The sequence below is a fragment of the Bombyx mori genome, chromosome 21 (assembly GCF_030269925.1).
Source record: "Bombyx mori chromosome 21, ASM3026992v2".
Lineage (NCBI taxonomy): Eukaryota > Metazoa > Arthropoda > Insecta > Lepidoptera > Bombycidae > Bombyx > Bombyx mori.
Genome location: NC_085127.1, coordinates 14103167 through 14124509, shown reverse-complemented (window position 1 = coordinate 14124509; position 21343 = coordinate 14103167). Strand labels below are relative to the sequence as shown.

Below are 21343 nucleotides of genomic sequence, written 5' to 3'. Positions count from 1 at the left end.
TCGCCACCATACAGATGTTACTCTTAGAAGGTGCGTAATTTCGCAGAGATGCGAACGGCATCGCGGCCGATCTCTTAACGGTAGACAGCGACTTGACTGTGCCTCTATCTTTGCTGCGGTCCACGGGCGACGATAACCACTCACCATCGAGTAGGCCGTATTCACATCTGCCTTTTTATTATTGCTTAGATGTGTGGACGAGCTCACAGCCCACCTTGTGTTAAGTGGTTACTGGAGCCCATAGACATCTACGACGTAAATGCGCCACCCACCTTGAGATATAAGTTCTATGGTCTCAAGTGTAGTTACGACGGCTGCCCCACCCTTCAAGCCGAAACGCATTACTGCTTCACGGCGGAAATAGGCAGGGCGGTGGTACCTACCCGCGCGGACTCACAAGAGGTCCTGCCACCAGTAAAAAACCAGTGTAACATTTTTCGCAGAGATGCGAACGGTATTACGGCCGATCTCTTAACGGTAGGCAGCGACCATTGCTGCGGTCCATGGGCGATGGTAACCACTCCAAGTGGGCCGTATGCTCATCTGCCTACAAGGCCAATAAAAAAATATCGTTTGAAATCGCAGTTTCATCAGTGCATCATTCGACTCTTACCTTTCAATTCGTTTTTATTTCCTTGTTCTCATAGGCGAACTTTAGTTTTATCAATATAAATATTAGTAGCATTTAATCTTAAAATTGTAGATAAGAAAACAAAAGTGATACTCTAACACACAAATAGAATCTAAACCTTGAGAGGCTGAACACTAACAACACAAAAATCGTACCTTTGGGATGTGTTCGATTTTGTATGGAGTTTGCTGGAAATTTCTTATTTCACGGATAACGTGAGCAATCTGAAATCGCAAGTATACGCAAGACGTTAACCCACACTGAACTACCGTCGAAGTCGTAAGCGCTAAGGAAAACACGTCGCAAAAACGTTAATACTGCCTTAAGGAATGAGCTCTCATATACAGGGCCGGATTAAAATTTAATGCCACTCCTGGGCACCGGAAAAAAATCCGCCCCCATACTGGAATTTTACCTAAACTTATAGTTTATATCATATATTTTATTTTTCAAAATTAAAATAACTAATTTATTGCGGAAACTTTATCGTATTATGTCATATATTCCAAAAACATATTTGGTTTTTTTTCTAACAATTATAAATTTTGACTAAGGGTGACTCATAATTATATTACTTTAAAAAAAAACTTTAATTACAGAAAATGGAAAAATCGATTATTATTATAAATCTCTAAGGAAATAAATCGATGATGATTTTGATTATGAATTTTTACCAAAAGTGCCAAAATTATAATTCACAAATAAAGGATGAATTGAATTTCTTGAATTATCCATTAAAAAGAAAATTATTAATTATTAGAAATAATTAATTTTATCGAGCAATCTTGATAAAACTAAAAAAAAAATTGTTACTTTCAAAATTTTGCCGCCCTTAAAAAAATTGCCGCGCTGGGCACTCGCCCCTACTGCCCCTAGTCTAAATCCACCACTGCTCATATAATAACAGAGCAGCCACTCACCATTCTCATTTTGGAGAAGTTGAGTAGACCGTCGGGAGTGTAGTTGGACGTGCCTTCGTCGATGAATGACAAGTCGGACAGGTACATGCCCAGGTAGGGGATGCAGGGGGGGTCGCACCTGGAAACGATATGCTCACAGGAGAATGAGTCCGCTTCAACGGTCTGTCATGATCATAACTAGGCCTTTGTGTGTCTTCCCAAGCAAATCAACCCAACCACCAATAAATATAATGCTACATTGTTTTTTTGGTGGGTAGACGAGCTCACAGCCCACCTGGTGTTAAGTGGTTACCGGAGCCATAGACGTAACAGCTGAAATGCCGCCATCTACCTTGAGATATAAGTTCTAAGGTCTCAGTATAGTTACAACGGCTGTCCTACCCTTTAAACCGAATCGCAATACTACTTCGTGACAGAAATAGGCGGAGCGGTGGTACCTACCCGTGCGGACTCACAAGACACAAGTCCTACCATCAGTAATTACGCAAATTATAATTTTGTAGGTTTACTGATGCATTTAATCTTGCGTAATGAATAGTCTGTGAGGAAATCCGTGTATATGTGAGCTCACCTGTGCAAGGCGTCTCTTAGTATTCTGAAGCGGCACTCTGACGATATGATGGTCTGCATGCGCTCGATCGTGTGGCGGCTCTAGAAGTTCGAAAGTTATATTAAGGTTCAGTCAGCAACTTAATCCCTTAGTTCCCTAAGCGACCCCCGGTGAGACTTACTCCTTACTGACTGAACTAATAGTTTTAACCGTCTTTTCTAAAGCGTTCTCAGGAGTGAATTTAGTTTGCAAGAATGATATACTTTTTTTTGGCTCTGGTAGATAGATGAGGTACTTGATGACGTCAACAAGGCCAGTTTATAAACGACTTACCGTTTTCGACACCTTGTCCCAGGTCTTCTTGAGTCGGTACACGGAGGTGTTGGACAACGCCGCGCACACCTGAAGGACGCCGTTGAAGTTGTGGAGGCAGCGCGCGATGTCCGCCACCGCCGCCCACTTCTCGATGGCCGCCACGCGACCTGCCGACGCACGGTACCAGCCGCCATGGAACTCATTCTAATGCAGGGTCAACGAACTCACCCGGTGCGAAGTCCGGAGACCATGGTCAGCGTGACATAGCACCGCCATCCACCATCCTTCACTGATGGTAGGACGTCTTGCGAGTCCGCACGGATAGGTACCACCACCCTGCCTAGTTCTGCCGTGAAGCAGTAATCCGTTTCGGTTTGAAGGGTGGGGCAGCCGTTGTAACTATACGAGACCTTAGAATCCAAATCTCAAGGTAGTTGGCGGCATTTACGCTGTAGATGTTTATGGGTTCCGATAACCATTTAACATCTGGTGGTCCGTGAGATTGTCTACCCATATAAGCAAAAAAATAAAAATAAACCTACAACCATGAGGTTCAAGTCTCAAATATATTGCACAACGGCTGCCCCATCGAGCCGGTAATGTCCAATGTGACGTAAAAGAGTTGAGATGTCGACATGCAAGGACCAAGATAGCTAAAATGGGATACTTTAGCAATGCGAGGATCCTCGCCTTTGGGGAAATAGTCATGTAAGATTTACACGAGCACAAGACCTTACCCGCCAGAGTGTATTTCCTGAGTATTTCCGAAATAACCAGATTCGAGATGTGATTGAAGTGGGAGGTCATCATGAGGATGTGCGGCGCGCGTTCCGCCTTGTCCGCCTTCGTCCACGCCTGGCCGAGGAACTCCCTGCAGACAGCAATTAAAAAAGAACACAGTTTGTTCAGAAGTTCTCCGTGCAATAGTCAAATCGTTTCAACCAAAATAGGTTTTACATTAATTACTACATTCAAGACCGCTCACAGCCAATGACAGATTAATATCAGAATGTTGAATAGAAAATTGTAAATCAGGATTAGTTAGTACTGAACGAAACAATACCTTAACACGCATATATTAGATCTAAAAACGAATGAAAGAATCATTGGTTCTTTAAGACCATTTCGATACTCACTCGCTGTTGATAGAGCTGAATATTTGGTAGTCGAGATAGGTCATCTGCTCTGCTATCTCCAGGGCTGATAGTGTTTCTACGCTCTCTTTAGTCGGAACCTGAAATAAGTCGGGCACTCCTCTCTCAGTCATTGTTCTATTGCAGTTCTAATCGCAGTCTTTATATCATTACAAGGGACTGATAGAAACACAATTTTCGACTTGCCGCCATTGTAACTGCAATGAATTGGGCTATAATATTTAACAATATCGTTACGCCGGTAAGAGTAACGCCATCTATCGCCGAATAGTCGAACGAATATCGAAGGATCTAGTAGCACCTAGAACGATCGAGAAGTACAACGCCATCTATTGTCAGATAGCGGAAACATAATACTAGAGATATGTGGAGTATTCTCGATAATTCCGGGGATGAGGTATCGACTATAAAGGCGTTTCATGGATGGCACGCAGTCAATCACTAATCTGAACTACTCGAAGCGAAACAGCGAACGGATCACCCGAAGCGAAACGGAAGAAGCGAATTGAGAGTTTTAAAGTGTTTGTTGTGTGCTTTAAGTGTTGAATACAGTCTTTTAGTTGTACTTTGGTGGAATTTTATTTATCCCGAACCCCAGCGGGCAACAATATGTGCCCCATTATAAGCTATACTACTACATGGAATGTTGCACCACTGCAGGGGGTACTCACAGGGGGTGCCGCAAACAGCGCTTTCAGGTCGACGGTCCGGTCCGGCGCTCGCTCCAGCAGACGAAGCAGCTGGGCCGCTGCCTTGTGCTCCGCCGGCAGCAGGCCCGGGCTACCCTCGATCTCCTTGAGGAAGTCCATGGTCAAGCCCCGGAGACGCTCGTTGGACCAGAAGTCGTACGAGTGCTTAGAGATCCAGTGTCTAATGGGAAACGTGAATGTAAATCATCGCGAAAATTAACTTTGACTTTCTTCGTTTAAGTATGAATTAGTAAAATAGTTAAGGGCATAAGGGCAGTAAGGGGACCGATCCCGGAGTCAAAGCAGCAAACGATTGCTGCCATAATCTCTACACAAGCACAGCAGGGCGGGGCTCGAGCGCTCCATCTAATTTTTAAACATTAAAGCAAGGGTCAGTGCCGAGGGTAGATGTGTCTCTTGCAGCCCGCAACTCTACCGACGCTTGAAACACTTTGTAAATTTAAATATTTCTGAATTGAAAAATGTATACAGTAATACAATTCGAAAAAAGTATTCTTTTATTGCTCTGTATGGATATTATTCATTTTAAGTGGCTAACAGAGCTCATAGATCTACAAATGTACACAGACAGAAGGATGTGCTTTATCCAAATCAAATGTGTTTGGCCTGGATACAGTTTTGAAATATTCTGTAAAGAATATAATTTAAAGATTTAGAAGATAAGATAATAAGAAGAAGATAGTAATAGATGAATAGAGACACAGTGGTGAGCAGCTCCATGTTGACAATTACCGCAGCACGTTGAGCACCCTCATGGTGGCGGCGGTGGATATGACGGAGTCGCGTCGCGCGGGCGGCGGGGAGGTCGGCGGGGGGGAGCGCGGGTTGGACGACGCGGAAGTCGCGACAGCAAAAGCGACAGCCGCCGTCGATGTACTGCTCCTAGACCAAGACAACTGTATACAACTTGGAGCTCTACTGGAAGCAGCTGAACTTAAAATGGACGAATATTAGGTATCTGAAGAACGAAAGAAAGAGGCTCAAAAGTAGGTTGATCAAAATGAGACAGTGCTGATGCATGCAGAGAGATAAAATAAAAAGAGTTGCGAGTGATATAGAGTTTGGTTCATGTACAGATATGGTGAGGTGCGAATTATTGTCCTCACAGAAAGCGTGTTAAAACTTCAACCATGCAGACAATTTTTGAAACTAAATCTATTCAAAGGTAATTTTGATTAAATGTAGTTAATAGAGAAAAAATCACTACCTAAATTAAGATCCATTTGCCTTTTGTTTAAATCTTTCTAATTTATAAATCAAAAACTATAACTCACAGGTGCTTATTTTTATATTCATACTAAATTACGCATGAATCCGAGTCGAGAGCCTATAAAGCGAATATCTACAAACTGTTTAAAAAAGCCTCTTGAATCTATACAATATAAATTTTGTTAGTGCAGATTTATTCTTCATTCCTATCTTTTAGGAGATATAAAATTAAGACGAATTTGAATAGAACTTATGGTAAACGGTCAACGTCACCCTAAACACGTAATTTTGGATCTTCCCGATCAACTGTCGGTGCTTTTAGGTACCCCAAGAATTCGTTGTTGTCGAACCCGTCGCTTACGACGAAGGGTTCGGTAAGCAAATTAACCCATAGACACAGCCCACTTAGTTTCTCGCCGAATCGTCTCAGTGAGTCGCGATTCCGATCCGATGGTAGATTCTGCGAAGCACTGCTGCACTTGATAGGGCTAATGTTAGCAACGACCTCAGGTCGGTGAGCTCGCATACTCATTCGGTGAATCTAGTAAGACCCCTCGGGGTCACTAGAATAGGGAGGATAAAAAAAATAGTATTTGTTCCGGTGTAAGGATGATTGAATAAAAGTGTTTATTCCGGTGCCCAAGACATTAATATGTGTGTGAGGGAAATTTTGAGAGTGCCTTAATTACTTTAGGAGATCAGTAGGGCATGATGGTTGCCGGACAAAAAACATTACTTCGTAACTTGGCAACGGTATACGTTTGTGTAGGATAACTTAAGGACAAACGTGAATACGTCATGGTTTAATACCAGTATGGTGCGTGTATATGTATATAAAAAAGTCGCAATATTTTTCTGTTTGTGTCCATTGTGGTGGAGTGCTACAGGGCCGTCTACTACCTTTAAAGGTTCAGCACTAAAACTCTCGTAGTCAAGGGTAAAGAAAGTTCATAATGCTCTAGGGTAAGCTATAAAATTATCAAAATACTCCTCTACTTCAGTCTACTTGGTCTTCTACCTTTATCTGTGCCAATCACTCACCACAACAGGTCTTTTCCGAAGCTGTTAAATGAATATCATTTGTATATTAATTTAGAATCTATTCGATCACTAGAATGATTTAGAAACTTCGATGATTTAGAAAAAATAGTATTGACAATGTCACCATGCAGAAGAGTTTGTGAACGCCGATGAGATACATGAAGAGATTGAAATTTTTGAGTTCACAGACATGCCACAACACGTAGAATTGAGAGGCGCGGCGGGGCGGCCGTGACGGAACAGTCGACGAGTCCTTACCTCCGGTGCGATTGGCGGAACGAGGTAATGACCACTCCTGCTTTGGGCTGGCTGGTCTCGCGGCGGTAGTTCTGTGAGACGTGAAGACAAAAAGCTTAGCGCAACTTTGTGCATAGATCAGTGGTTTGTTGGGAGCTGTTCCCACCTGCGTGACTTGTGATATCTGTGAGGTTACGGAGGAGCGCGGCTCGGAGCCCCCCCAGTAGCGGCGTCGCTCGCTGTTGATCGACGAGTTGGTGTAGCGTCGCTCGCTGGAAGGTAACGGCTTCCTCAATACTCCTCATCATATTCACAATCATCATCACGAGAACTGAGTTTAAATAATCCAAGTAATAAAAATCCGGTAGCCTCACCTAACAGACCTTCTACCACCAAACCTAGTTCCCGAATCGGACGCTCTCCTGGGCTCCTCTGGGGCGGCGGCGCCGGAGTCCCGCGCGCTCTCGGAGCAGCGCCTGGCCTCGGACGCCGCGGTGGCCGCCGAGGGCTGGAGGCGACGTGGACTCTCCGACGATGTCCGAACGCGCTGTGTGGACATCATCATAGCTTAGATGGGTAAACGAGACAAAAGGCGAGACGCGGTCAACAAAACGTATAGACGAACAATCCACAACGTTTTCAAGTCCTCCTACCTAAAGCACTAATCATCATTACATATTTTTGTAGTTTATAAAAAACAACTTGATTTTTCAAGTTCATAACATGGTCAGCCAACAGACACTCATTATGACCAGATTGCTGATTAAAAGGCACTTAAAATCGAAATTATAGACTCAATTACATTGAAGCGATAACCTTTTAGACTGAAACATGTGTGATTTTACGTGCCTTGCCTGCACCATTGCCTATAGGATATTATGTAATAAAAATAATAAAGGCAAGATGTGGTCACAAGATTTGACAACACCCGCACAAGACTCCACCTCTGAGAACCGCTGCGACAGCTTAAACTTATCATCCGTCTTGTATTTATTCTTCTCCTGTTCTTCTTCCTTGTACTTGATGTCCTCGTCGCTCTGGTCCACCATCTCGATGCTTTCGTCCTTCATGATGGCAGCAGCTGCGTCGTTGTCCTTGGTGGGAGACTTGCGGTCTGACTTAGCGCCGTCGTCCGGGCCGGGCTTCTTGGGGCTCCCGACCAGGGTCACGGAGCTGAGGGCGCCAGGAGATGACGGCGACGTGCCTGACGAGGGCGATGGGGTATTATGTGGTTGTTGTTCCCGTGTGGTTAACTTGTATGAAGTGGAAATTGATCGTTACCTTTCAACGTTTCATTGCTAGACGACGTCGCCATTATTTTGGGTATGGTCAAGTGACTGTTGTCCTCCTCGGTCTTCGGTAGCGTGTTAAACATAATTTTATGAAGATTCCAGGTATATTTATGTATGCATGCGAGGAACAGCTTCTTAACAGGAGCTTCTTAAGCTCAAAACTGTTTAACGAAAATATTAAGCTACTGGTAGAGTTACATTGTGAGCTCGTAAGCGCTTTATTTTCAAATCGTAGTTCGGAAAGACTCTTGTGGAATGTTCTGGCTGTTAGCCCACCATACCCTTATGAAGGCCTGGCATGGAACACACCGAAAAATCTCCGTATTGTTTTTGCAGTTACGAGTTTTATTGGAGCAAAATGTCGAAGGCTTAAATAAAACCAGACAGTAGATCTCCTTACCTCCTTGCCTCCCTTACTGACTGAGGACGTTCTTCGCGACGGGGCCATCAGGTACGGAGACAACTTATCTTCTTCCTCGCCTAAAACAACAACAGAATAGATTTAAAAGTATGATTCTTAAAAATCTGTTTATATAAAAGAATGTATGGCTATGGATGGTCGCTCACTCTTTCTAGAAGCCCTCCAGAAACGCGACTGCCAATCGCGATCGCTGTACTCCGACCCGTAACCTGCGCGGAAACCACTCGCGTTACAAGAAGCTGTGGCGGTAGCCATCAGACAACACAAAATATTTGACATGCGCCTGAATCTCACTAACGATATTTTCAAGATAAGCTTGTTTATGAGGCCATCAGCGCAAAAGTGGCCTAACCCACATTTTTTTTATATTCAAGCTTATATGACGTATATTGGAATTTATTTAAAATATAATAAATTTTGATGCAAATCTGACCTATCCATAGTTTCACCCGTAGATAACAGATAGCTTTGTAAACATTATTTCTGTGCGTATAGTTTTTTTTGCCTACTCAAATTCAAATTCATGAAAATTCAAACCTAATTGCTCCATAATAACTATGGTAAGCTTAGGCCACTTTTGCGCTGACGGCCTAATTTATACAAGTTCCGAACAACAACATTTGGACCGTCAGTCTACCGAGCAATATCACCTGCTCGGTGGAAGATCTTTGCTACGTATATACCCCACAAATTATTGAACCAAAGGCATGCTACTAATGGATCAGCCAACCGACCAGACATAATAATATGTAAACAAACGAATGCGAAGGAATACAAACGGACAATGATGGTGAAAATACAGGGGTCGGTTTTGTGTCCGTAAGGCCAGGAGAGACCTTTAATCAGCTTGGTTTACTTCAGTCCGGTTTGGGAAGCAAATTAACTTGTTTATACAATCGGTAGACCCGGACTCGTAGTGTGCAGAGTCTTCGACCACCGGAGCGGGATTCGCTCTGCGCCATTAACAAGACTGTGGTACCATCCCGAGTGTGTTCACGATAGTAAAAGTGCGAGATTTATTAAAACACACATATTTTATATTTAATCAAACGAGACTTTGATGTATTTTTTCAAGGCGGGCAACATTTCCGTTTAAAAATTCCAGTAAAGTCCTCGCCTCTCGCCAGTAGGTTCTTAGTTTTGCACAGTTTCTATCAATAAAATTATTATTTAATCTCTAAAATCAAAGAATCACGAATCCTATTGGAACACTGGGATCCCCTCACCAGAGACGGTGCTTGCGGCACTGGTCTTCCTAGTGGCATCCGGCGGTGGGGCCAGCTCCATCTCCTGCTGCGACTGCTCGTAGAAGACCTGCTTGAGAGCCTCCAGCACCGCCACGCCGTCCGTGAACACGCGGTAGGTGAGCAGGAATGTGTTCAGGAAGTCCACGGACAGGAAGCGCAGGTCTGAGTGGCACGAGATACAAAACTGTACACCGAACGTCAATGTCGCGTGTCAACATGAATATTTTTTTATGATTAAGGGATTACTGGTGGCCCGGAGGCATTCCGGTTTCACCAGGACAGGTGGGCGAGCAAAGGCTCAGCCAGGAGGGGTGGGATTTGCTAACAGTTGCCCGAGCGCCTCCGAAGGAGACCTAACAGCTCAAGAGCAATTGCTTCGCGAATGAATCTACTACCGGATCGGTATCGCGACCCGCTGAGAAAATCCGGCGAGAAAGTCAGCGGGCTGAGGCACGAGATTCGACGAGTACGGCTCCTGGGGTTCCTAAGCCTGCTCCTAGTGCTACAGCTGAAGGCGTCTAATGCAAAGGTTATTGGATGAATCAGTAAGGACGTGTGGTCAACCAGAATAGTAACGTTAACCCTGACCCGCCCACACATGTGGCACTGTCCCCAAGCGTGGCAACCAACCGGTGAGTCTCTGCAGCAGGCGCTGCGGCGTGGCGGACCGGATCTGCGGCACCTTGCAGGAGTTGAGCGTCCTGCTGAAGCGGATGTCGACATCGTCGGTGAAGAGCGCTCGGTCGGAGCGGCAGGCGGGCAGACTGGCGGAGGCGCCGCCGCACGCGCCGCACGCGCGCAGCAGCGCCGTCAGCGCCGCGCTCTCCATGCACTGCGCCAGCTCGCTCGTCCACGCCGCCTTCTCCTCCACCGTCGCCGCCACTGACGGACCACACATAACAACTCTAGACTCTAGGCTTTTTTTTAATACGCTTTTATTAGCTTCAGACGGATGTATATTTGTAACGGAATCTTTGAACATGATTTTGACCCCCTTCAAAACCTCGGATTAACTCGAAATTTGGTATACTTATTAAAGACCAATGACAATTGAATATAAAAAAAATATTGAAATAATTGAAATTATACTTAATGGATAGGCTAATATTTATATGGGTCTTAGACTCCCTAATAATAATGACAATAAATAATAATGTTAATTTGAAATGCCCAGCGAAGCGGGCGAGTACGGGTAGCTTAAACATAAAATTAGACATTTAACTGAGACTTAGCTCAGACACACATCACTTTCACAAATACATTTAAGCACAACAGGTTACATTTAAGCACAACAAGTTACAGATAAGCACAACAAGCAGCAGAGTGACGCCACGTGAGCTCACCTAAGTGCGCGCAGATCTGTTCTCCCTTCACTTCTACGCGGATCTTAAAATCTTTCCCCTGGTACATGTCCCCCCCGGGAGACGAACACACTGATGTGGAATCTAGATCAAACGTGAGAGTTTAATAATAAGTGTGCCATATATGCAAAGATATTTATAATATTTTCTTTATTGCCCTTGTAGACAGACGTGTACAAGGCCCACCTGAAGGTGAGAGGTTACCATCGCCCATGGACTTCGGCAATACCAGGGGCAGAGACAATCCGCTGCCTACGGTTAATCGCAGATCTCTTGACATTGAGCTAGGCACCGAAAATATCTCATATACTAAAAACACTGACTTGCAATAACTTGAATTAGAGAGCACATACATTTCATGTTAGATGTTGGTTATATTTCAAACATCTAAACAAAACAAGTCACAATTAAAAATAATAAAAGCAATTTTAATTTGAAAACTATCTTCTTAAATTATTTAAAAATTTTAAATGTATGGAACGACCCTACCCCAATATTTAAAAAAAATTGGCATGAGGCTTTTCCCTTCTCCCTCTCTTCCCAACAATATATACTCTAGTTGATAGGTAAGTATTGTATTTCATTAAAAAACCGAAGCATGAAGGACACAAGCGGCGCTTACCGTCGTCGTCGTGGTTTGACGGGTCTTCGATGAGCAAGGCGTCGTGCAGGGGCAGCCTCCCGGCAGCAGGCAGGTGCAGCCTGCCCCCAGCTGCTCGTGTGGTCAGCAGCAGGTGGTTGCTGAAGAGGAACGCCTGTCGAGCCTGGAGCGACGCTCGTCTGCCTTTACCCACCACTTGCGACAATGTACCTGACAAAACACACATTCGCAAACTTCAAGCACTAGTAAGCCCACACGGGCAGGTACCACCGTCTTCTTATGGTTGATGCGATCCCGATTTGTTGGATGTACAATTAGAACTTAGAACTCATAGTTAAAGGCCCACCCAAAGTGTCGGTACGCACTATGTGAGGTCGATTAGATCCGGCTATCGCTTAACGTCAGGGCACCCGGTTCCCCCTGATCCAACAAATAACAACGCTGGAAACACAAGAATAATCCGAGCGGAAGTAACCCACACCCCATAGTGGTCACGCGACTGATCAGCTGACTAACAAGGCGGTAGATGTAAATCAATGTACAGTGCCCGGCGATAAGCATTGCACATCGACCTTCGGTACGAGACAATCGGCTAATCTCGGCTTCATAGAGCGTTATCTCTGTCACACGCCGCCTATGAGACGTTTCGTCCTTGTTCAAGTGCACTAGTGCCGTAGCGGTCGGGCAGTATTTATTGTCAGGTACTGTAATTAATAATCCCTGCACTTTAATGACGCCAAGTGGAATTTTAACTTTAAGTTACAAATTAAATAACAACCTTGCCGAATGAAGACTTGGTTGACGTCCAGCAGAATGTCGCAGCCCTCGATGATCATCCGCTCCACGGCGAGGTTTTTGCGAAGGTTCTCTGTCTCGCTCACCTGCAATTTGTACGCTTTAAAAGACCTGTTTAAAAGACGATGTTTCCCGAGCGCTATGACATGTCCTTCTTCAAAAGAGGCTTGTGGTATTAAGAGTATTAAGCGGTAGATAGCGGCTTGGCTCTGCCCCTGGCATTACTGGAGTCCATGGGCAACGGTAACCATTCACCATCAGGTGGGCCGTATGCTCGTCTGCCTACAGGGGCAATAAAAAAAAGCCTGAGCACACGTTAGCAGTTTCTGAAAAGTTACATCAGACTATGCTTTTTTTATTGTACATTTTTCTTTTATATGTATTTTAGGATAGCAGTTCCGTTAATGTAAACTAATATCAAAAATTTAAGTCAAGTGGTTGAGAACTAAGCCTACATCTTTAAATTTGCTTAGCTATCCTTAAAATAACGATAATAAAGTTAGCATTGGGTATCTCTGTGAAATTTTCACCGCAATCGCACCCCTGGCAAGGTCCCCCTGTCCTGTTCTGTGTCGGGCTCATGTTCACGAATGACTACCACGAAAAAGTAAAAATATCGTGTCTTAAAAATCATACCCGTGAGGTTTTTTTTATGTTTGCATGAGTACTTGTGCTAGGGCGGCTTGGGAACCTGAACCGCTAGGTTAGATACCGTCATCCTGTATGTTTCTGAAGTAAAGCAGTCTTGCGTTACTATTTGAAACTTCACGTCTCGAGGTGTCTTTATAACATAAAAATGTAAAGAGCTTTGGAAGCTGAACAGATTTCTAGAGAGAGACAGAAACAACTTGAGATAGAAACTTGGCATTCAACTTCGGTTTTCAATTCATGTAATCTTATTATGCTAGGAAATTTAATTACTGGAGGTAGTCTTGTAAGTCCGCACGTGTAGGTACCACCACCCCGCCTATTTCTAACGTGAAGCAGTAATGCGTTTCGGTTTGAAGGCTGGGGCAGCCGCTATAACTATACTAAGACCTTAGAACTCATATCTCAAGGTGGGTGGCGGCATTTACGTTATAGCTGTCTATGGGATCCAGTAACCACCAGTCCATCCATCTAAGCTATAAATAAAAAATAATTATAAAAGTCGGTTTCCTTACCTCGTCGTGCATCTGCCTGGAGAGTTCTTCTAGCTGCGCCCGCGCGTGCTGGAGGCTGCGTCGCTCCACGTGGTCGTGCGGAGTGTGCGCCAATAGCTCGTGCAGAGTTATTATGTAACGCGGTATCTGGACAACGGTCGCGTATATAGGTATCTACAGCTTATGTGATACACAAATATCGTTGTGACTACTGTTTTTCATAAGGAACAGCATGGAAGCTTAACTTAACTGTTGTTACAATAACAGTAATCAAGTTAGCACTGAATATCTCGGTGGAGTGTTGACCGGCTCAATCCTGGCAACGTACTGTTATGCGGGGTCTCCCGATTAGGTTTTTAAAAAAGAAATTTGAAAGAGAGATTTCACTATTATTAGTTCAATTACACAAACAATTAAATTATAGAAATTGGCAGAAAGGAGATTTTGTTCAAGACCGCTCCCGATGGGTGATTAAATACGACTGAGTGACTCTCGGTCGGTGACTATTACCAAGAGATTTCTCACAATGCTTACTCAGCACCAGTGGTGATTGAAAGAGATGTATCATTACTTTAACTAACATGGGGAGTCTGTAACAGTACCCACCCGTCTGTTGTGTCTCGAGCGAGGGTATAAAGCGTTAGGCGAGAGTGCAAAGGAATCATTCGAAATCATCAATAAGCTCCGACTGTGGCCATCTTTCGCAACCTAAACCAACAGCACGGAAGCTCTTCATGGCATGGCTTCATACCACAGTGAACATGTTTAAAAATATTCTGTGACAGGGTGATTGTATCTACACGTACGAACTTCCATAACAGGGAGTATGTATTGTAGTCCTACGGAACCCCGCTGGTGCATAGGGCCCTCACAGGGCGTTCGCTACCAGATAATACCGGTCCTCGTTCGCAGCACGCTGATGTAATATAATAAATATTCAGAGAACAGTGCTTTCTATTCACCGGTGAATCCGCTTAGTCGCTTTTTATGACGCTCACGAGAAGTGATCAGGTTATTCTATTCTAGCCTATTCTAGGCCGACACTTGATAGTTTTTGTCATGGACCTGTTGCCATGTGAAACTGGTCGGCATGGAATTTAAGTCCCAAGTTTTTAGACATTTGCTGAGAAGTTGTTTATGGTACTAAATAGATGAATGAGGTCACGAGGTATCTGGCTTTAAGTGGTTATCGTAGCCCATTGAAATAACTGGTGAATTTTTTATTCTTGTCTTTTTGTATTAGCTGAAATTGGTTTCCGTTTCGACTTCGGGGATGAAAACTTTGTGAATACTAAAAGAGTACAGTTCCAACATAGTCAGTTATTTACCTGATGCATTGGATAAGTGAGGAAAGTCTCCAACGATCGTCCCTGACAAGCGGGCTTGCTTTCGAGGCGTGTCAGCAGATGAGCAAAGGGCTGACTCTGCTTGCACTCCGTCAGAACTTGTAGCGAATAATGATGGTTCCTCACGTACTCCTGGTAGATGGTCAGCATCGGTAGGAGCATGTCGAATAAGTCTCCTGCAATTTCAGGTCAGCAGTTCACTTGGACAAGAACTGTTGACAAATCTACCAGCCTAAATTTACCTAATTTCAAAACTTCTTTGATTTCCTGGCAAACATATATAATATTTTCTGGACAGCTATTTATTATATCATATAAATATAATATTATGTTACAGTAGCTGGAGTTAATGGCATTATATTATAAAATCACAGATCGCTTGGCATAGTTTTGAAGTTAATATTTATTGGTATAATTTCATATGAGGTTCGCTATTACGGACGCTAGTTTCTTTTGCTGTTTCCAAAATTGGTTTCCCCTCGCAATCTCAAATTAGATAAAAAAGAGAAGATCATGTTTCCAAATGAACCTTTAAACTAAAAAAGACATAGAGACCTAACAAGCGTTAGAAGGATTCTGGGGAAGAAGGCCTTAGATGAATAGGAAAAGTAAATCCTCACAAATAGAAGCAAGAGATGGAGCGAAACGGAAAATAAATGTAGAAGAAACCAAAACACGGAATACGCTATAGCGACCCAGGAATGAATGGGTCTGCGAATGTTTCTAGATAATGCCGTCCAGCTATTAAAAAGATTTAACTCGTTCTTCTGGGACCAGATCCCTACCCATAGAAATAGCACATTGTTTTCTTATTTAACCCTGATACAAATTCGACCTCCAAAACAACATCTGCCCAGATTTGGCCACAGATTACGAAAATCTACGGCCAATGCAAATATTAAGCTATGATTTAGAACGCGACATTAATATATCTGAAAAGTAAAATTTGTCATTAATTTTAAATTGAACTGTAAATTAACTAAATTATTGTCCTACTCTACTTTTAATTTTACGCTCTACTCAAAATTTGTACTATTTCTACATTACGTACTGTGTATTACTGCTGCTCTCTACAATAAAGAATGTTATAACCTCGACTAATTCTCTACGAATAAATAAATGCTCTTAAATATTCTAATCTATGTCCAAAAATAAATTATAATTATTATTGCTCCAGATTGTACTAATCTAGATTCGTTGAATATATTAATAGAATCTATAAAATTGGTAACAGGGGGTGCTGTCAAATCGCACGGTACCCTCGCCCTGGCTATTTCTGATGAAAGCTATGATTGCGAAGCGGTGAAGTTTTCCGGTTTGAGAAGTTGAGTATGTGTACTAAAGCTATAAATGACTAGTATCTGATACTTTAGAAATAACAGAAAAACAGTTAGACTTTGATTTAGTGTCTTTAGGTGAGCAAAAGTTTTGTGTGTGTTGATTCCAATAACCCAACGAGGTAGGAAGTGCGCCTGTTCGCTGGCCTAACTCTAATTGTGCAGTAATGTATTTATGATATACTGCCATTTGTGACTTAGGATACCTACCTACATTCAGATTCACACTGTGTTATCTATGTGTGATTACAATGAGCACTCGATGCCAAGCAAGGCGTAATCTTCATTTAAAGATTTCATGGATTTATGATGGTAGTCAGTTTATTAACAATTTCATGTATGTAATGTATGTATTTTTTCGAGTTTTGAGTTCACATATTTTTAACATATTGAGTTTGAAACTTTATATATTTTCACCTACAATCTTTGGTAGCCTATAGGGCTATTCCAACTACGTCGGTTTGGTAGGTGAGCTCACGGCGCTCAATCTGGGGGAACTTACTACCACTAGCTTGATACATCTGTTAGAAGATCAATAAAAGTTTCTGGAACATTATCAAAGTCACCAGGATATACAAAAGATTCTGCATTAGTCACAGCGAAGCGTGGCTGGGATTCACTAAATCGTTCCAAAGCGTATTCTAATGAAACTAAAACCTTGTTAATTGGACTAAATTTTGTGTAAAAATCAATTCATAAAAAATCTTCTACCAAATTTCGCTATGAAGAAGAAGAATCTCGGTACCTAACTTACCCAACACGAGCGTGGGCCAGGACTCCATTCTAGAAGTCAAACCCTTGAAGAAGATCTGGTGGAGGAACAGAACCGTCTCGCTGTTCAGGAATATGGAGTTTACGTCCTCGTGCGTGCAAGGTGGCTTCTTCGAACTGGCTGCCATTTTGAACGGGCGAAGGAAACATGTTACCTTAAAGAGATTTTATAGTTAAGAGAAAGTTCAGTTTCAAGAAAGTCCTGGTGGGACTAAAGTCTTTTCTGCTTCGCTAAGATGGGTGCATGAGCTCTAGGACACGATCGGAAAGAAAGGATGCTAACAGTTGCTCTGGCAACTGTAAGCATCCTTTCTTTTTAAGCAAGCCTCACAACTCAAGGGTAGCTGCTTCGCAAATGTATCTACTGCTGGAGATCGCAATCACGATTTTTCGAGAAAATCCGACCGGAAACTCAGGAAGCTAATACTAAGAACTAAGTGTCAAATCGAATTCTTCAAGCCCGGTTTTGGTACTTTGGTTGCTGCTAGCATTAGAATTAGTAGCGGCCAACATCACCTGGAGTAGATCAGGTAGATCCAGAGAAACAGTCATTGTACAAACAAATTAAGACGTGACCTCCTGAAAGGTGAAAGGTGGGTGGCGGTTTCCATGATCCGATGTTTACGAGCACCGGGTTTATCTAAAGAAGTAAAACCAAGGCTTCGATTGTTGGACGAGCTTACGGCCCACCTGGTGTTAAGTGGTTACTGTAGCCCATAGACGTCTTTAACGTAAATGCCGCCACCCACCTTGAGATATGAGTTCTAAGGCCTCAGTGTAGTTACAACGGCTGCCCCGCCCTTCGAACCGAAACGCATTACTGCTTCACGGCAGAAATAGGTAGGGTGGTGGTGTCGACGAGTGTAGTTTCGAACCTCATTACTTACTGTTGAGCGTGAGGTTAGTATTGGGATGGATTACGAAAGCATTTGTTGTACAAAATTTAGAGCTTACCAGTATCTCCAATTGTTCCAGATATTCTTCTTCGGCTTCAACCATTTTGAAAACAAGACTGCAAGAGATAGTTAAATAATTACTAGAGGTCCTGCAGCAGTCGAAATTCGACTATAATTAATTGGAATTGTAAGTTTGTACACTATTATGATTGTATTTTATACTTCTATAATCACAAACTTCGCCAAGACTACACTATAAAAAATATTAACAAAGGCAAACAATATTTAATCTATTCTCAATTTGACAACAGACGCCAAGAACAAAAGTTTGCCAATAAATAGTATGCATATTGCATGCGTGTGTGCGTCAAATGCATGGTATAGTGTGTGAAATGTTTTCTTTATTGATTTAATGTATCTTTTATGCATTATTTAAAAAAAATATATGAATTGTGCACTTCTTCTCTATATTCTCTATAAGTGTGGAAAATTTCATACTCCTCCGTTCGCGCAATTTTCGTAAAAAGGGATACAAAGTTTTTGCTTCACGTATTAATATATAGATTCTATTGTACAAAATGAAAATGAAGTAAAAAAAACACGATTGGTTTTGATATCTCGAAATATTACGAAGATGTTAACATTACATAATTGTATTTATTTGTCTTTGCTCGTCTTACATAAAGATTACTTCTTATACTAATTCACCTGTTTCGTTTCCTCATGCTCTCGGCGTGTGGACTCTTGATGTACTGGTCCACAATCTGCTTCCAGCGCCTTCTGCACAACCAGCCTCTGAAGAAACTCTGCAACCAATGAATGGCCATTTCGATAATCCAATTGAGTGGTTTTATTTTAATATTTTAATCACTATTTTGAATAAAAAAATTGTAAGTGAAATTCTTTTTTTGCATAACGTACATCTCATTTGCTGTTTTTATTATATGGTATCTGCCAAGTGTGAGCGACTATTTTTATAAAATTTTTCAATAAATTCATTTTGAACAATATTTTTAAAAAGAAATCCTTGATATTAGACTCTTTGTATGTGGGTATACAGTAGCACTTCGTGGCTGTGCTGCTAGCCTCCGAGGACTTGGTTAGTGAGGAGCTTAGTAGGAGGTTAGTCAGACCGAGCCCTGAGCTCAGGACCCGTTTCATTGTATATTTTAAGTCTGGTCATCTGGTCATCATCATAAACTGCACACTCGATATTTCGAGTCTTTGGTATTGACCGCAGTATAGCGCCTTTATCTAGGAGATTTTTTTTATTGCTTAAATGTGTAAATGAAGCTTACGGCCCGTCTGGTTTTAAGTGATTACTAGAGCCCGTAGGCATCAACAACGTAAATACCGCAACCCTTGGGACATTAGTCACGTGGTCTCAGTTAAAGTAAAAGAACAATTTCTTGACATCGATTTAGATCACGTTCAATTTAGACCTCACAAGAGTTGACCCAAACATGCGGACATTGCAAGTTGAGATTGTACTCATAGTATTATATATTGCACATGCGTGACGACTTTCAAACTGGATCTTCAGACGTATCAATGGACATTAAATACCTAACCATAGACACTGGCTACAGAGTTTTTCGCCTGATCTTCTGGGGAGGTTGCGATTCCGATCCGGTAGTAGATCCAGTGAAGCATTGCTCTTGCCAGGGCCAGTGCTAGCAACTTCTCTCAGGTTGAGCCCGTGAGCTCACCTACTCGTTCGCGCATAGCTTTTTTTTTATTGCTTAGATGGGTGGACGAGCTCACAGCTCACCTGGTGTTAAGTGGTTACTTGAGCCCACATCCACAACGTAAATGCGCCACCCATCTTGAGATATAAGTTCTAAGGTCTCAAGTATAGTTACAACGGCTGCCCCAACCTTCAAACCGAAACGCATTACTGCTTCACGGCAGAAATAGGCAGGGTGGTGGTACCCATCCGCGCGGACTCACATGAGGTCCTACCACCAGTAAAAGTCCCTAAAGCTGCAATAGTCCCTTAGGCTACCATAGCAAATAAATAGAAAAAATGATGAAATACAGCGTACCTGTACTTTTTTTATCTTCCGGAGCTCCACCGGATCTATCTCCGGTGAATGACCGGGCGATGAGCTGGACTCAGACGCAGCTCTCGTCGAGGGCTCGTGCTCTTTCTTATACGAACACAGCTGATGACAACATATAACACAATCAATAAATTGATACGCATCTATTGGTATTTGGTAGGCAGCGGCTTGGCTCTGCCCCTGGCATTGCTGAAGTCGATGGGCGACGGTAATCACTCACTATCAGGTGGGCCGTGTACTCGTCTACATACAAGGGTAATAAAAAAAATCTAGTTTTAATTATTCGAAACTACTGCTAATTAATTACCTTCTACCATTACTTGAATAATGTCACTCACGTTTTCTATAATAATCTACATTTTCATATTTAATTATTTGGATGTTTAGGATCTTTATTGAAAAAGATAAATTAAGATATATGTACATCTATACTAATATTATGAAGCTGAAGAGTTTGTTTGTTTAAACGCGCTAATCTCAGGAACTACTGGTCCGATTTGAAAAATTATTTCAGTGTTAAATAGGCCATTTATCGAGGAAGGCTTTATATTATAGCCTTACGTATAACACGTAGCCTCATATATAACATTATGCTAAGACCAATACAAGCGGAGCAGCAATAAAGAATGTTTCAAAATCGGGTTTTTTCCCTTTTATTTGAGAGCTTCCGCTGCGTGCGCTGCAGAAACGGTTAAAGTTTCGCTAAAATAATGTATGACAGAATTGTTCCCCTTTAAAAGATCTAAAAAAAAGTCCGGGACAGCATATGTGTATATGTTAAGGTTGCCTCACTATAACGTTTTTTATGCTAACTAAATTTGTTCTAAAATAAAGCATTATTTGTGCACTACTCGTATTCCACGCGGACGAAGTCGCGAGCAAAACCTTTTATTTAATGCCAGATTACCATGTGCGATTTGTGTCTTGTGTATTCTTTCACTGTTTTACAAGTTTTACGTTAAACAATTACCCTCCAATGGAGCGAACATTAACTTAATTTAGATATAATTTAACTATACGTTATTTATATATATTTAGGCTTAACGACGAAACGAAGATCTTCCACGGAGCTGATGTGTTTGCTCGATAGACCGATGACTCGGAACTTGTATATATGCAAGCTTATCTTGAAAATGTCATAAGCTGAGATTCAGGGATTTGTCAAATTTCTTGTGTTCTATGACGGCTATCGCCACAATTAGCCCACTGAGTTTCTCGCCGGATCTTCACAGTGGGTGGCGTTACCGATCCTGTGGTAGATTCCGCGAAGCAATGCTCTTGCTAGGGCCAGTGTCAGCAACGCC

The 21343-nt window shown here is 42.4% G+C and overlaps 1 protein-coding gene across 1 annotated transcript in view; it reads right to left on the bottom strand.

Annotated features, from left to right (window-relative positions):
- LOC101743588 (ras-specific guanine nucleotide-releasing factor 1) overlaps positions 1-21343 on the bottom strand; it is a 53920-nt gene that overhangs the window by 7017 nt on the left and 25560 nt on the right. Inside the window, exons 9-34 of the mRNA XM_062674797.1 lie at positions 20022-20141; positions 18685-18782; positions 18035-18092; positions 17064-17235; positions 14955-15148; positions 13648-13773; positions 12414-12570; positions 11711-11872; positions 11108-11172; positions 10358-10727; positions 9707-9889; positions 8627-8689; positions 8460-8539; positions 8049-8190; positions 7712-7971; positions 7142-7314; positions 6934-7039; positions 6789-6859; positions 5013-5162; positions 4242-4440; positions 3553-3650; positions 3154-3287; positions 2435-2583; positions 2123-2202; positions 1552-1669; positions 787-855 (exon numbers count right to left, since the gene is read on the bottom strand). Coding sequence (XP_062530781.1) covers positions 787-855; positions 1552-1669; positions 2123-2202; positions 2435-2583; positions 3154-3287; positions 3553-3650; positions 4242-4440; positions 5013-5162; positions 6789-6859; positions 6934-7039; positions 7142-7314; positions 7712-7971; positions 8049-8190; positions 8460-8539; positions 8627-8689; positions 9707-9889; positions 10358-10727; positions 11108-11172; positions 11711-11872; positions 12414-12570; positions 13648-13773; positions 14955-15148; positions 17064-17235; positions 18035-18092; positions 18685-18782; positions 20022-20141 — 3597 coding nt within the window. The remainder of the gene's footprint in view (positions 1-786; positions 856-1551; positions 1670-2122; positions 2203-2434; positions 2584-3153; positions 3288-3552; positions 3651-4241; positions 4441-5012; positions 5163-6788; positions 6860-6933; positions 7040-7141; positions 7315-7711; positions 7972-8048; positions 8191-8459; positions 8540-8626; positions 8690-9706; positions 9890-10357; positions 10728-11107; positions 11173-11710; positions 11873-12413; positions 12571-13647; positions 13774-14954; positions 15149-17063; positions 17236-18034; positions 18093-18684; positions 18783-20021; positions 20142-21343) is intronic.